Source organism: Balaenoptera borealis (assembly GCF_965194805.1).
Source record: "Balaenoptera borealis genome assembly, chromosome: 7".
Lineage (NCBI taxonomy): Eukaryota > Metazoa > Chordata > Mammalia > Artiodactyla > Balaenopteridae > Balaenoptera > Balaenoptera borealis.
In genome coordinates this window covers 61,386,218-61,400,982 of record NC_138864.1, presented here as the reverse complement: position 1 = coordinate 61,400,982, position 14,765 = coordinate 61,386,218, and the positions used below count along the sequence as shown (strand labels likewise).

The 14,765-nt window shown below is 35.1% G+C and overlaps 1 protein-coding gene across 2 annotated transcripts in view; it reads right to left on the bottom strand.

The window, feature by feature from the left end:
- Positions 1-14,765, bottom strand: part of AGMO (alkylglycerol monooxygenase) — a 381,715-nt gene that overhangs the window by 170,711 nt on the left and 196,239 nt on the right. For both annotated transcript variants that reach the window (XM_082398502.1, XM_082398503.1), the window contains 5 exons: positions 10,429-10,495; positions 8,146-8,211; positions 7,976-8,055; positions 4,181-4,315; positions 2,597-2,713 (listed from right to left, as the gene is read on the bottom strand). In XM_082398502.1, the coding sequence (XP_082254628.1) occupies positions 2,597-2,713; positions 4,181-4,315; positions 7,976-8,055; positions 8,146-8,211; positions 10,429-10,495 (465 nt within the window). The remainder of the gene's footprint in view (positions 1-2,596; positions 2,714-4,180; positions 4,316-7,975; positions 8,056-8,145; positions 8,212-10,428; positions 10,496-14,765) is intronic.

Genomic DNA, 14,765 nt, shown 5'->3' with positions numbered 1-14,765 from the left:
AGCTAGAGCTGCTGGTAACCATCTTGCTACCATGAAGGTTGAGAGCCTGTAGGAGAATCTGCTTTGAGAAATGCATAACTGCAGAAAAGAATGAGAAGATTCCTGATGAAGTTACTTGACTCACTGGATCCAGCACTGTCTAAAGAAGAAAAACCCCAGACTCTTCAGTTATATGAGTTAATAAATTCACTCTAAGCTGAATTTCTGTCATATACAACCAAAGAGTCCTTCTTAATACACTCAGTGACCTATTTCGAGTAGACTTATTTATAGAACTCACTTATTTATAGAACTCACTGTGTGAGTCATATGGAACATTGGAATTGTTCCAATAGAATATACTGTGATTATTACAATGGTATCTAATTATGAAATATAATTCCATAGGCTTTATGTATTAAAATTATTTTTAAAAAACTTATAATAGACTCATTTTTCTGTGTATATCATTTATTAACTTCTATTATGGAGCTTTCATGGACAGGCTGATATCTGTCAACAGTACTTACTTAATCTTTGAAAAAGGTAATTTATCTTTTTTGAATTCACTGCCCACTAATCCTATTTGTATTCATCTGCATTTTTTCTGGATTCTTGCATTATCTTAGACTTTTTCACACTATTTTTTATGTCTAAAGATAACTTCTGTTATGTTTTTTAATATCATTGTCTGTTCGCACTATATAATGGATACTTTTTTTGCTCTTTTAATGCACTAATTCTCTCTTTAGTTGTCTTTAAACTGCCAATGAAGTCATTGACTTCCTTATGTCCATTATATTTTTGTGTTCTAGAAGTCTAATTTGATTATTTCTAAGTGTGTTTCATCATTGTTTCTTGATTTTCCATAATTTCTAATTTCTTTTTAATTTCAACTTTTGCTTCTTCAAATATATTAAATTTACTTAATTTATCTTTTAATTGATTTTATTTTCAAAATCTGTTGTTTTTGAGGGTATAATTCTGTTGCTTGTTGTTTCTGTTAATGCTTTGTCATAGTGGCTTTCTCCTAGTGTGTTTCTGTGATTTTTATCTCTCAGTTCATCATCATTGAGACATTACCTGGGGGACTATGCTGAGACCTGAGTTTGAGGGGATTGCTCTAAGCATGATTTGAACATGGGTCTTTTAAACATGAGTCCTAATCTGAGACTACACACTTAGTTTAGGTTTATAAATCAATGGTTAGTGTAAATCCTGGATCCATGTCTGAGTGAGAGGTGGTTTGTAGTCAAAAATTCTCAGGGACGACTTTTTTCTGCCTCCTCAAAGCCAAGTCCAGTATGGGTAAGTTTCCTTTTTACCTTTCTTTTTCTCATCCTCCTCCCCCTCCCCTTGCTGAGAGTATTTCTTTTGTTTTCAGTTGTTTTACTTGAAGTTCTTTAACTGACTTTCCACCCACGTAGGCTCTCAGCTTTGTTTCAGGTCCCTTAAGGTCTTGATCAACAGAGATTTCTCAGTGCCTGGGACAGCTGTCAGGAAGAGCACCTCATTGGATTTGCATTTTCTCAACATTTTTAGCCTCTAAGGAGTACCTCAATTTTTTGCCTACTCATCTATGCAGTGGATTTAAAGGGTTTTCTTAAAAATTACATTTTGTCCAGCAATTTTAGGTGTTTGATATGCCTTAAAAAGAAGTAGGTGTATCTAACCCACCATTTTGCTAGAAATGGAAGGCCCCTTTCCCCGTTTCTTTAGAGCGTAAACATTACACATACATTGCTGCTATGTGAGGCCTCAACATTCCTGACTCAGTGAGGTTCTTTCATGAGGTACATACTTCCTTGGTAACAAAGTCAGATACTGATTTTTCATTCTTCTGTCATCCTATTTTCAATTTCACCTACTTCCAACTTAGTTACTTTACTATAATTTATGTACCACTTTGAACTATTGTAAATTCTTTTTGGAAGAATATAATATGAATAAATCTGTGAAACAAAGCAAATATTGAAAAATACCTCTGTTTTTATCTTTTTATGGTTTACAGTGCATTTTTACATACATTATGCTATTTTTGTTTTCTCCAAAATATAGGCAATGAGGGTATTCTCATGTAGCCAAAAAATGATTCCCCAGGTGGTAATGCCTGAATCAGAATCCAGATTCTCAACCCTGGTCCAGTGCTCTTGTGCTTCAGGAATATTTCGAATATTTAGAAAGGACAAAATAAATGAAGTTAACCGTACATTGCAAACCCCCTAAATTCAAGTTATCAGGGTATTCTTTAATTGAAGATAAGCATGTTGAAATTGCTATAAAGTCTGCTTTCCCCAACACATTTAATTCTAGCTTCTGAAATACTTTTAATTGTTGAAGAATTTATTTGTGACATCATTTCCTACTTATATTTTAGATCAATTATATACCATTTGATGGACATCTTATACAGAACACTTTGGATAAAATTAATTAACTTACATTAATTAAATTAATTCTAGAAGAATCAGTTTACCTGTTTAAATGTGAGACATTGCCACAATTCAAAGATTATTACAGAAAAGAATAGAGCACAGTTATAATAGAGGGAGCTTATTTTCATCTTCAAAGTGACAGATAACTTTTTCACACTCTATTTAAAATGAGCACCACTTACAGCTTTATCTGTATAGGTATCTTCATAAAATGTTAGTAACAGAGCAAACTGTACAACTGCATATGTCTGTAACAGCCGAGATGCTGATGATGAGAAGGGAACTTCTTTCCCCTTGACCTAGGAAGATAAGAAAGAAGCCTTTCCATTATATTGTTCCCTTATCTCTCTCATTGAAATTCACACTAAGTGAAGAGTAGATATGCAAAAAGAAATGAAACGTTTTGCTATCTTTTTTAATCCTCGAAATGACTCTAACGTTTATTACTTTGGATAGAAAAAAATGTAAAAATTAGGAGACTTGTTTTTCATTTCAGAAGCATTATGATTCTGATCTACTCTGCTTTATATAGAGCACTGTAAGAATTGATACTGATGATTAACATAAACAAAATGAACATGTAATACGAAATATGAAAATATGTTCATGATTATACATCAAAGTATAGCAAAAGAGAAAATGGAAGGTGATTTGGGATAGTGTAGATAATCATGCTTCAAAGGCAAATACTGTCTTATTGATAACAGCTTTCCCAAACTACAGTTTCCCAGAAATAATATAATCCTACCCTTATAATGCAGATTTAGGCATCAATATGATTTTAAAGTATTCACTTTGAATTATCTATTGCAAAAAAGGAAAATAAGAAATGAACCGTAGCTGACTAGACTTTCTGGAGCTGAAATAAGCAAATTATTTTCACCTATATCAAGTTAGATCATTGTTATATAACTAACTGTGAACATAACCAAGTGTCTGGAAATTCCAACACAGCAGCTTTCATAAGTGGATGAGAAAATATCCTTATTCAGATCAGGATTTTTGAAAAATAACAATATTCAAATAAAACATATTTCATTTTCTTGAATACTGGCTAATTTTTATACTCATAATTATCTTTGAAATCAACAGTAGCTTATTCTTTCTATATTACTATCAATGACAGTCATTTTGATAAGCAATCTCAATATATATCCTAAATGATTGGAAAGAAATTCCTTTTTCTCCATTTCATAAGAGAAATTCCATACTGAAACTGAATTTTTCATTTGATTTTCAGTGTTTTAAATCTCTACCTGGTTTATTTTTAGTTTTACATGGGATTTCTGTATTTAATGCTACTACGCCACTATGGAATGAATAAAGTTGTGGTCTAGTCTAATAACCACATCATTTCAGTATGACTTTAGACCTTTTATTCTGGAGATCTCAGTTTTTCATGGACAAAATGAAGGCTAGACTGAATCTTCTCTAAGGCTCTCTGTGACGGATCCACAAGTGTCTGTGTGGTTTCTGCACTACACAAAGGCTCTCGGCTGTGGGTTTGAGCCAAGAAAACCAGCCTCTGCTGCTCTGCCCCAAACCATGTTCCCTAGTAAGAGGCAGTGTCAGTCTGGGAGAAGGCACCCCTCTTAATGGCCCCTAGGTGGTGTCCACTTATTAATTTACACATTACAGGGCTGTATCTGCCTAAGGGAACATCTTTTTTCATATTTGCATGAAGTCAGCATGTATTACAGGCTGGCTGTAGACCTGACGATATGAAATTAATCTTTGCCATCAATGAATTCATGAACTTTATTTACCTCTGGGATTTCTTCATTCAGTCCAAGTCTTGGTTTACCTGGACCCCATCCTGGTCCTTTAAATAGGACAGAAAACTTATTGAAGAATCCAGGTGTGGCCCAGAATGTAGTCCATATGGTAAGTAAATGGTGGAACTAGAAAAATAAAAATATAGTCTATTTAAAATAAGAAAAAAACATAACAAAAAAGATTAAATACATTAAATCATGCATTTTATTTTATTGTTTAATGTAACTTACAAATTATTCTTTAATATATAGGTTATGTATAATTTGCTAATATTGATTAATATGCAATTGCATTATAAATTGAAATTCATTCTATGCATTCTGCATACCTTTACATTTAAATGTGTTCTTGTCAATATTTCTGAAGCTCCACAAAATTATAAACATGAAATTTAATAATAGGGCAATTGTTTAGAAAATCAGCAAAGAATAAAAAGTGAGTTCAGAGAATTTGATTCCAATGGATTTAACTAGCAGCCTGTGCACTCAGCAGCCATGTGAAATGACATCTCTTTTAGACTTGCTAAATGGTTTTTAAAGTTGAACACGGAATCATACAAATATTGCATATCTGTTATATATTTAAAAAATAATCTTTTATTTAATGTATTGAATTACAGACAAACACCTCATTTTAAGAAAAAACGTTCAAAGCCATTTCTGATGGTAGACCTCTGAGGATTAAATAGATAGACCACATTCTGTAATAGGAAAAGTTTGCTGAGTCAGAAGTTTACCTTGAGGCTTATAGCAGGAATTCACATTCTTTAAATAACACACATTTGATATGTATAAAGTTAAAAGTATGCCCACACATGACAAGGACTCAACAAGTACTGGCTATTAGGATAAATAGCTATACATATCATATATGTTATAAAAATGTATCAAAGGATTAAAAATAATCCTAGATATTGAGCATCAGCTGTAGACTCTCGAAATGAGTTCTATTATACATGTAGTGATAAATTAATGTAGAAAGAAGTTATGGCTCTATCAGAATTTGTGGTCTCATTGGTATTTTCACTATCTCTTACAGAATTTAAACTGCTAGCATTATAAAAATTGTTTTTAAAATTACTTGAAATATTATAATAAGGAATCTGAAGCAATTAAGTAACAATAGAGGATTTAGCTGAGCAGATTTTAAAGGCAAAGGAAATGTTAGATGGAAACTTATCCTGAGGCTTTGCAATAATAATAACACAGAAAATTAACGTTACAACACGCATTAATATACTTACCTGTTTTGTTATTTTAAAAACTGAGTACAAGACTTCCCTGGTGGCAGAGTGGTTAGGAATCCACCTGCCAATGCAGGGAACACAGGTTTGATCCCTGGTCTGGGAAGATCTCACATGCCGCAGAGCAACTAAGCCCATGCGCCACAACTACTGAAGCCCGTGCGCCCTAGAACCCACACGCCACAACTACCGAGCCCATGTGCCGCAACTACTGAAGCCCATGCGCTCTAGGGCCTGCATGTCACAACTACTGAGACCGTGTGCTACAACTACTGAAGCCCGCATGCCTAGAGCCCGTGCTCTGCAACAAGAGAAGCCAACGCAATGAGAAGCCTGCGCACCGCAGTGAAGAGTAGCCCCCCCTCGATACAACTAGAGAAAGCCTGCGCGCAGCAACGAAGACACAACTCCACCAAAAAAAAAAAAAAAACCAAAAATAAAAACTGACTGAAATTTTACTGCTATCATTCTAGACACAAGCCGCGAGAATACAGGGCTTTTAAATAAGGAGTACTTTCTCCCTTACTTGTTTTCCAATGCCCTGAAACTCTTGGACTCCAAAGGAAAGCAAAATGAATGGTCTATACCTAGTATTAAAGGGAAAAAAAGCCTCTCAATCTAACAGGGGCCATCCTAAGGTGCTTTTGATGCCTCTGATGGGAGGGTGAGAAATTTAGCTAATATAAAGGAATGCAAGTGAAAGTAAATACGTGATTTTGTAGGTTTAGGAACTCCTAATTATTACAATTTGCTGATTTGATATTTCTAACAAAATAAGTGAGTATGTAGGAGACTAAAACTTAGACACAGTTGTGACAATTATTATGCTAAAGGCAATGTTTACGTGAGGGCAGATTTAGCAGCAGCTCATAAAGACCTGTGATTGAATATTGTGTCTCCAAATCCTAATCATCCAACTCCTTGTGCAGCTGCATGTGAAGCAGTTTTCAACTTCTTATTCTGTCTCGAATATGAACCCCTTTTCCTCCACGTGTGTACACTCCCAGAGCCTTGCTAGCTAAAGGACTGCCATGAACCAGCAGTGTCGCCATCTCCTGGGAGCTTGTTAGAAACACAGTATCTGGGCCAGATTTCAGACCTACTGAACCCTACTTTAATAAGATCCTCCCATGATTCATATGCACATTAAGTTTGAAAGGCTCTCTCCTAGAGGGCAGAGACCAAGCTGTATTTCCTTCTTAATCTCTATGTTATGAAGACAAGACCACGCCCAGTGAAGAAATGGCTCTCAGTGTATTATCTTGAAACTGATTTCAGTTCTATAAAGAAGGTACCTAGAAATGTTTATTATTAAGAAAGTACCTGGAAATATTTGTTAGTATTCTCCTGAAAAAAATCTATCATATTCTTGGTAATGCCTCATCAAAAGAAGAGAGAGAACGAACGACAGAGAGAGAAATGCCACTAGTTGAGAAGAAAGAAGAGAAATAATCAACTTTTCTCTTCTGAACGGCGACATAAAAATGCCTTTCACTTGAAAATTGAGTTAATCAAGTTTGGGGCTTGGCCTTCAACCCACCCTACTTAGGTTTGCAACTGACAAACTGTGTATAGTTGGGTGAATTATTTAAATCCTGAGAACCTCAGTTTCATCTACCAAAAAACTGAGGCTAAAAAGACCCACTACCTTATAAGGTTTTAGTAATGGTTAAATTAAACATTTGTGCTGTTAGCAATGTCCTGCACATAGTAAAAGTTCAATAAATGTCCATTTATTTTGTTACGTTAACTTTCTTTAAAAACCTTGAAGAAGTAGCTTTGAAAAGCAGACCCAACATGAACCTGTACTTTCTTCCCTGTCTGAATGCTGTATATCCCCTGGACAGAGCTGTCATTGACTGACCTCTTCATTTTTTCAAGCATTTTTATCTTTTTCTCATTTACTAGTCCCGACCCCTGGGAATGTCTGCGGTGCTCTGCTGCTGACGGATCAGAGCTTCACAGACATTCCTCATTTCTCTAGTGCCAACCACTGAGACCAGCGAACAACCAATACCACATGTCTGACAGAAAGCTGGTCCAGGGCAACAAGTCTTAGCAGGTGAGGCAACGTGCAAACCTAACCAACCCGTAATAGCTCCTGACACCTCCGTCCAAGAAGAAGAGGGCAAAGGCCTCACCCTGAATTTCTAACCAGAGTCATGCAGGCTTGAAGCAAATATTTTTCTTACTCTGGGATCAGCCTTAATTATACATTTTACTACCGCTCCTTCTGAATACATGAATATATTTCAGGTCTATTCTGAGAAAGGGTATGTTTGCTAAAGAGCTATTTCTTTTAATTCTAGGTAACAGACATATTTTAAAATTCTTACAATGAATTGTTTTCAAATGTATTCTGCCCAATTTGATTCAAGGCTTTGAGTGCCAGAGTTATTTCTAAATTCTTTTACAGTTAAAATATATATTTTTTAAGGCTAGTGTAATGTACTTCCACCTTTCGACAGCTGATTACTCTTTCAAATATAAAATTTATAAAAGGATGGAATCAATTCAGAAGAAATAAAACCAAGTACATTACCTGCACCCTGAAAGGTTCAAATGAATTAATGGGATGTGTTAGACCATATACAACTTTTTCCTTTTCTGCCTCAAATGTTCCTGGAAGATAAACAATAACGATATGATCTTTGACTTTCTGTGAATGAAGGAGCTAATTTAATTTTCTAAATGCTCATAGTTTTTACTTACCAAAAATTCTATCCCATATAATAAGAGTTCCGGCAAAATTTTTGTCTACGCAATAACGATTTCTGCCTATGAGACAAAATATTTTTAAAAAATTTTTTGAAAAAGGAAGTTACACTTTTTGAAACAATGATATTCCTAAAAATATCTTTTCACTGACAACACTAGACTTTATTTGCTAGTAAACTGAGTATTTATTTTCCAATTGATTTTACTAAAAAGAGCAAAGACTTCCTTAAAGCCATAGATATTTAGAATTATCCCAGATTTTTAAAAAAGCATCGTTCACAATTTTTCTGGTCTTTAAAAATCTGGGATAATTCTAAGTAATTCTTTTTTTTTAGGACTATTAAAGAGTAATAATTAAAAATTAAATGGTCCAGAACAAAAGGCAATACAAAATAAGATAAATATCAATAATATACGTATATTTGTATTTTTTTTTTTTGATTTTGATGTGATCTTTTCACTGCCTCTTTTCCAGGAAGAAAATTTTCCACTTACAGTAAGACTTTCCTATTTTTTTCATCACAAAAGACATAAGTAAAAATTAAGTTACCTTTGATTATATTCATTGACTCATAACATATATGATATTTTAACGCCCCAAATACTTAAATAATAGTTTAAATTTAAATAGTTGGACATAGTTTCTTAATTAAAACAACTTAAATAAACACAATCATATCCACATGATTGTAAATCAAAGGAAAAAGAATATTAATCCACCAAGCCACTACTCCAAAAAATTCAACTGTCTCCACGTGTCCTCATTTCTTTACACACCTTCTGTACATGCAAATGTACAGGTGAACGTAAAGGTACAAGGAAAATTCTCCCCTGGTACAAAAGTAGAGTGGGGCTGGCTACACAGATCCACCACTCATTGCCACACGTAGGCTAAACAGTGGCTCCCAGTTGGGTGAGGGAGCACTTTGACCCTCAGGGAATATATGGCAATGTCTGGAGATACTGTTAATAGTCATAACTGGGAGGGGATACTATTAGCATCTAATACATAGAGACCAACATCTTATAATACACAGGGCAGCCCGCATGCCCACCCCGCATTCCCAAGTGAAGAACTATCTGGTCCAAAATGTTAATAGTGCAGAGGCTGAGAATGCCTGATATAAAGCAACATGCATGCGAAGGTGCTCTAAGGCCAAACAGGAAACTAGCAACTATTTCTTCTTCAATGTGGACATGTTTTTCTCCAGTCCTTGTGTTTCCTTTAATATGGAGGGAACAGCAAGAGCATAATGCTCTTGACCTCTGCACCAACTCAGTAATAATTCCCTGGGGTGGAGGTATGACTGTGGAGTTTGGAAGAGGAAACCGCACATGTGCAGCTGGACCCCACCCTCTCCCCACCTGGAGGAGCTTGTGCTTCTGCTCTGCTCCCTGCCCCAGGGAAAGGGACCTGCCCACCTTGGGAAGGCAGGCCTGACGTGTGCCAGTACTACTGCCTGTGATGCCTGGAAACTTACAAAAACAGAACAATGATATTTATTATTTTCTTACTAGCTTCCTTCTCTCCAAATGGCATTTGTGAGATTTATTCATGCCATTACATGTTATCATAGTTTGGACATTTTCACTGTGATGTAGTTCTCCATTACAAGAATAGTCTACAATGTATCTGTTCTATTGCTAACAAACATGCGAATTATATCTTTTTTTCCTATTACCTATTACAAATAATGCCAATATGCACACTCTTGTACAGGTCTTTTGGTGCGCACATGTAAATACTTCTGTTATTTCTTAAGCTAGTGTCTTTAAACCTTAGGCACTAGTCACATGGGATTTTTTTCTTTGTCAGGAAAAAGCAGGGTATGTTGAGTTTGTTCATAGAACTTAGGCAGGAAAGTGAAGTGTTGTTTATTAGGCTTTCCTTCAATACCAACAGTTTTTAAGACCAAGACACTCTGACCGTACACAGCAATGACCCTCAGCGTGGGGTCAAGGAGTAACTTTCAACAAGCCCCTCACAATATGAAGTGGGTACCCCCTCAGCTGGTTAACTACTTTTTCCACTACATCCGAGGAGAGCTAAACAAAAAGGAAATTAAAAAGTCAGCTATGGAAAGCATTTTGTTTTGTTTTGTTTTCCTCCAGTCCTTTCTTTATAGATGAGGTATGTCCAGGTACAAAGGAAGAAGCAAATGGCTCTTTGCAGTGTGTGGTGACTAGGTTGGGTAATTGTGCTGAAGTGATACAAAATAATAATGTCATTTTTCAAGAAATGAGGAAGGAACGAAAGAAGAGATCGAATTTCCTCACCATGATGAACCCTATGATGGCTAGGAGTATTAAGAATCAGTTCCAAAGGACCAAGGTTATCGATGACCTGTTTAAAAGAAAAGGAACATAGTTATTGAATTATATATAATAGTTACGTACTCACATTAAAATCCCACATGGGTTAAGAAATATTGCTAGTTCCATGGTTGGCATCAGAGTCCGAAGAAGGTTCTCTATCTTCTGGTGTTCATATACAGATAACAATTAGCTCATCACGATATTTTAAGAGATAATATAGTATAGTAGTGAGGTTAAGAGTAGTGAACTGACTGCCTCAGTTCAGTTCCTGAATCCTCTATTTATTATTATGTGGTATTGGGGAAATTACTTAAGCTTTTTATAAGTCAGATTCCTTATCTTTAAAATGGAAATAACAGTATCTACATAATAATGTTCTGAGGATTACAAATGTTACTGTATTTAGATGCTACTATTGCCAAGGCATACTTCTTTCAAGTTTCATGGCATTTTATGTTCTTCACCTATCAGCTATGTCTTTGATGACTTATGTTAACAGAGCATAACTAGGCGAAGGGAAACCCAGTATTATATTCGTTTTCTGGAGTTGGTTTCACCCAATAATCAGTCATGCAGTAACTTAGTACTGCAGTTGCATTACGGTGATCTTTGCTTATTCAAATAGACTCCTAAATGTTCTCTTACTGTAGATGTCCCATCTTCCAGTTCATTTCTGAGGCACGATTCAAAGTCAAATATGTAAAGGGGCTTTTTTGGAATTAAAGATCCTTTAAAATCACGTCTATTATTCTCTAATGTTCTCTCTCAACATTTCTCAGTAAGAATCCCCTATGCCAGAGTCTGCACACTCTAAGGAGTGTAGAAACCAGGGAGTTATCATAAAAAAGAACCGCAGGCCATATTTAAGATATCCATTATGTCATACAGTTAATATTGGACAATGTGGGAACACTTTTAATCTCAATTACATTATTCTTTCTTCCATCAACCATGGCAGATAACAGTCTTTTACTTTTCTTTAATCACAATCTAAATAGATCTCTTAGAGCCTACTTATGACAAAATCAATACATTGTCATGATATTTTAAGAAACTACTCACCTTTAAAGTTAACTTCCATTTAAAGGATATATAAAGAATAAAGTCATATGTTAAATGCTACTTAAGGGGAAAAATAGTCACTGAAATCGTAACACTGACATGAATTTGGCAGCAAGTCAGTGGTACGAGAAAAAACAGGGAGGTGGGACTGCTTCAGATGAAAAGATATTTAAGATACATAACAACTAAACGTATTGTGGGCATCTTGTTTAGATACTGATTTGAACAAACCAAATATAAAAGACATTTTATAGGCAATGAGAGAAAACTGATTACAAACATGGTATGACATGATAAAAATACTGTTTTATTAGGAGTTATTATGGCATTGTCATTGCATGAGAAAATGTAATTGTTTTTTAAGAGTTGTATAACTAAAGTATACGTGACATGAGATCTAGGTTTTGCTTCATCATATTTGGCAATGAAAAGGAAAAAGAAAAAAAGAATAACTGATGAAAATGAATCAAAATCCTACTGTTTTTATTGAAATATAGTTGATTTACAATGTTGTATTCGTTTCAGGTGTACAGCAAAGTGACTCAGTCATACATATCTATTATCTATTATTTTTCAGATTCTTTTCCATTATAGGTTATTACAAGATATCATAATGATTTTTAAATTGAAGTTATGGAACTAGAAATATTCACTCTATTATTCTCTCTACTTTTCTGAATGTTTAAAAATTTTTAAGACAAATTTAAATAAAAGAAATTACTACTCTAGTAATATACAGTAATGCTCAGTCAGTTGAAAATATTAATATTGATAGATCCCTATAGTCCCAAACATACATCTATGTTGTAACTCTTTATATAGCAGGGTTTAATCATTTTTTGGCAACCTCTGACACTGAAACACCCAATTTGCAATTTGTCTGCAAACGTGGGACAGCCGTAGGAGCCACACGGTCCTCAGCTTGTGGGGTCCTGCACGTTCCTGAAAGACAAGCAGCAGCAGCGTTGCCACATAACAATGTTGCATCTCTTCATAGGGCAGGTGCCACCAGCATCTCCTTATTAGACTCACTGCACACCTGAAAGAAACAGTCCTTGCCTCCTTCCCTGCTGCCCAGCTTCTAAGGGGTTCTCGGTTTCCATTACGATACAGGCATGCAAAGGATGCAAATGTTTGCAATGCAGAGGATATGTAATATGTCATATCTCTCTCTCTCCCCCTCTCTCTCTCTCTCTCTCTCTCTCTTTCTTCTTGTCTCTCTTTTCTAATCTAGAGTTCTACAGCCATTTTTAAAGTTATCCATAAGAAATGTATTATGAGATCCAAACAACAGACTTTTTTGGTTGATTCATAAGACTTTTTGGTTGATTCATACAACAGAACTCATTTATACATGAAAAAAAATCTCTGTAATTTTTAATTTCAGGAGTTCAAAATACTGTGAATATATAGCCCTTATATCAGACCACAGTCCTGTGAAATAAGAGGCAAAAATATTATCCCACAAATGCACTATTAATGACCAGAAATTGGGAGGGGAGTAAGTAGAAATAACCCCTAATTTTATTGGACTACATTGCTTTGTACTGGTGGAAAAATATTTGTTGAGAAGAGGAATATGGTGACGGATAGAGAACAAGAAGGGGGTTTCTCAGCAGTCAGGACATTGAAATCTGATGCTTTGCTCAGGCTTTGTATCTCTGGCAGAGAACCAGATGGGAAAGGAGAAAACCATTTTATCCTTGTTTGTGTCTTTGGTGGCTAACATATGTTACAAAAACAGACAACAAAAGGGGGTAGAGGAGACTACACTAACTGGTTTCTGCTACCCAGATGCATTTCTAATCCTTGGTCCCGGCGTGTGTGCAGCCAGATTTAAAGCCACACAAATGGTAAGTGAATTCAGATGATTGGAGCCTCGGCTGAGGGCACTATTTTTTTAATGTCAAGTACTTTTCCTCAAAGAAAATCTTTTGCTTCTGCAGGTTAAAGCATGGTGATATCAATATTGAAAATTCCTTTTTTTTTCTTTTTTTAGTAAAATGCCAAGTATAACACAGGCAACCAGAGTTAAATTTCCTGGTAGTGCCTATGAGTACCTTGGAGCTGGGGAAGACCACCTCGGTGTGGGAAATGATTCATCATTCAGACAGCCCAGCCAGAACCTCTCTTGTAGTAAACCCTTCTGATTCAAAGTCATGGAGAAGTAACTAATAACTAATAAGAGCTGAGTGTGACGACTTATCACCCACTTTTGCAAATGCAGTCATTTAGAAATTCAACCGCATCTAGCTTTGAATCACTTCACGAAAATATTTTACTGTGAAAATAATTGGAGCTATTCTCATTTTTAGAAGTTATTTGTCTTGCTTTTTTTTATATTTAGATGAGTTAATTTAAATTATAAAATTCTAGAACATATAGAGGACTTAAAAATAATATAATGCAATACTCTATTATAAAACAGCATAAAACTGAAGCTCGGAGAAGTTAAATTACTAATCCAAGTTTAAACGTCTTAGAAGAAGCCCTAAAGTCGTCTCAGTTTCAACTCAGTAATCCTTCTATTTTTCTATCATGTTGCTTTAAGAGATATAGCACTTTTTCCGTCAAATAAAAGAAATCTAAATTTTTAGAACTTTAACGGGAAATGATAACTAAGTGCTTTTTGACTACATTTCAAAATGAAATCCAGTTATTTAGAAAGAGCCCAGGAATTTCAGCTTCTACATTGCGCTCATGGTATTTTAGGCACTTCTGGGGCTTCTTAGGTCTCTGAAGCAACAGTCTGTGTCTTGTAGCCTGTAGTTTTCTATCCAGGTTTTATAATCTGAGGGCCATGGATGCCTAGAAGGGCCATTTATGGGCTTCAGAAGGCCAAGGACACCCTGAAGTGTCATACCAAATTTTATGAATATGTGACTATGGGTATTTTCTTGGGGAAAACCACTATTTTCATAGTATACTCAAAGGGATCCATAAGTCCCCAGAGGTTAAGAATCAATGTCCTATACAGAGTGCTTTAGGTTATTGCCTTTGTCCTTCTTATTTATATTGTGTTTTTAGTTTCTGTATTATTAAAACTTGGGTGCTAATTTCCCACCCAATCTTCAAAGATAGTAACTTTAACATTTTTGCTGCCTATTTCGTGAAATCATTGTTTTCCAAAAAGACTGTTTCTTAAGCTGTTTTTACTTGTTTAATAATAAATTATTAAAAATAAATAAATAATAAAAGTAACAATTTTATAATTATAAGCTCCATCTATTCTATTG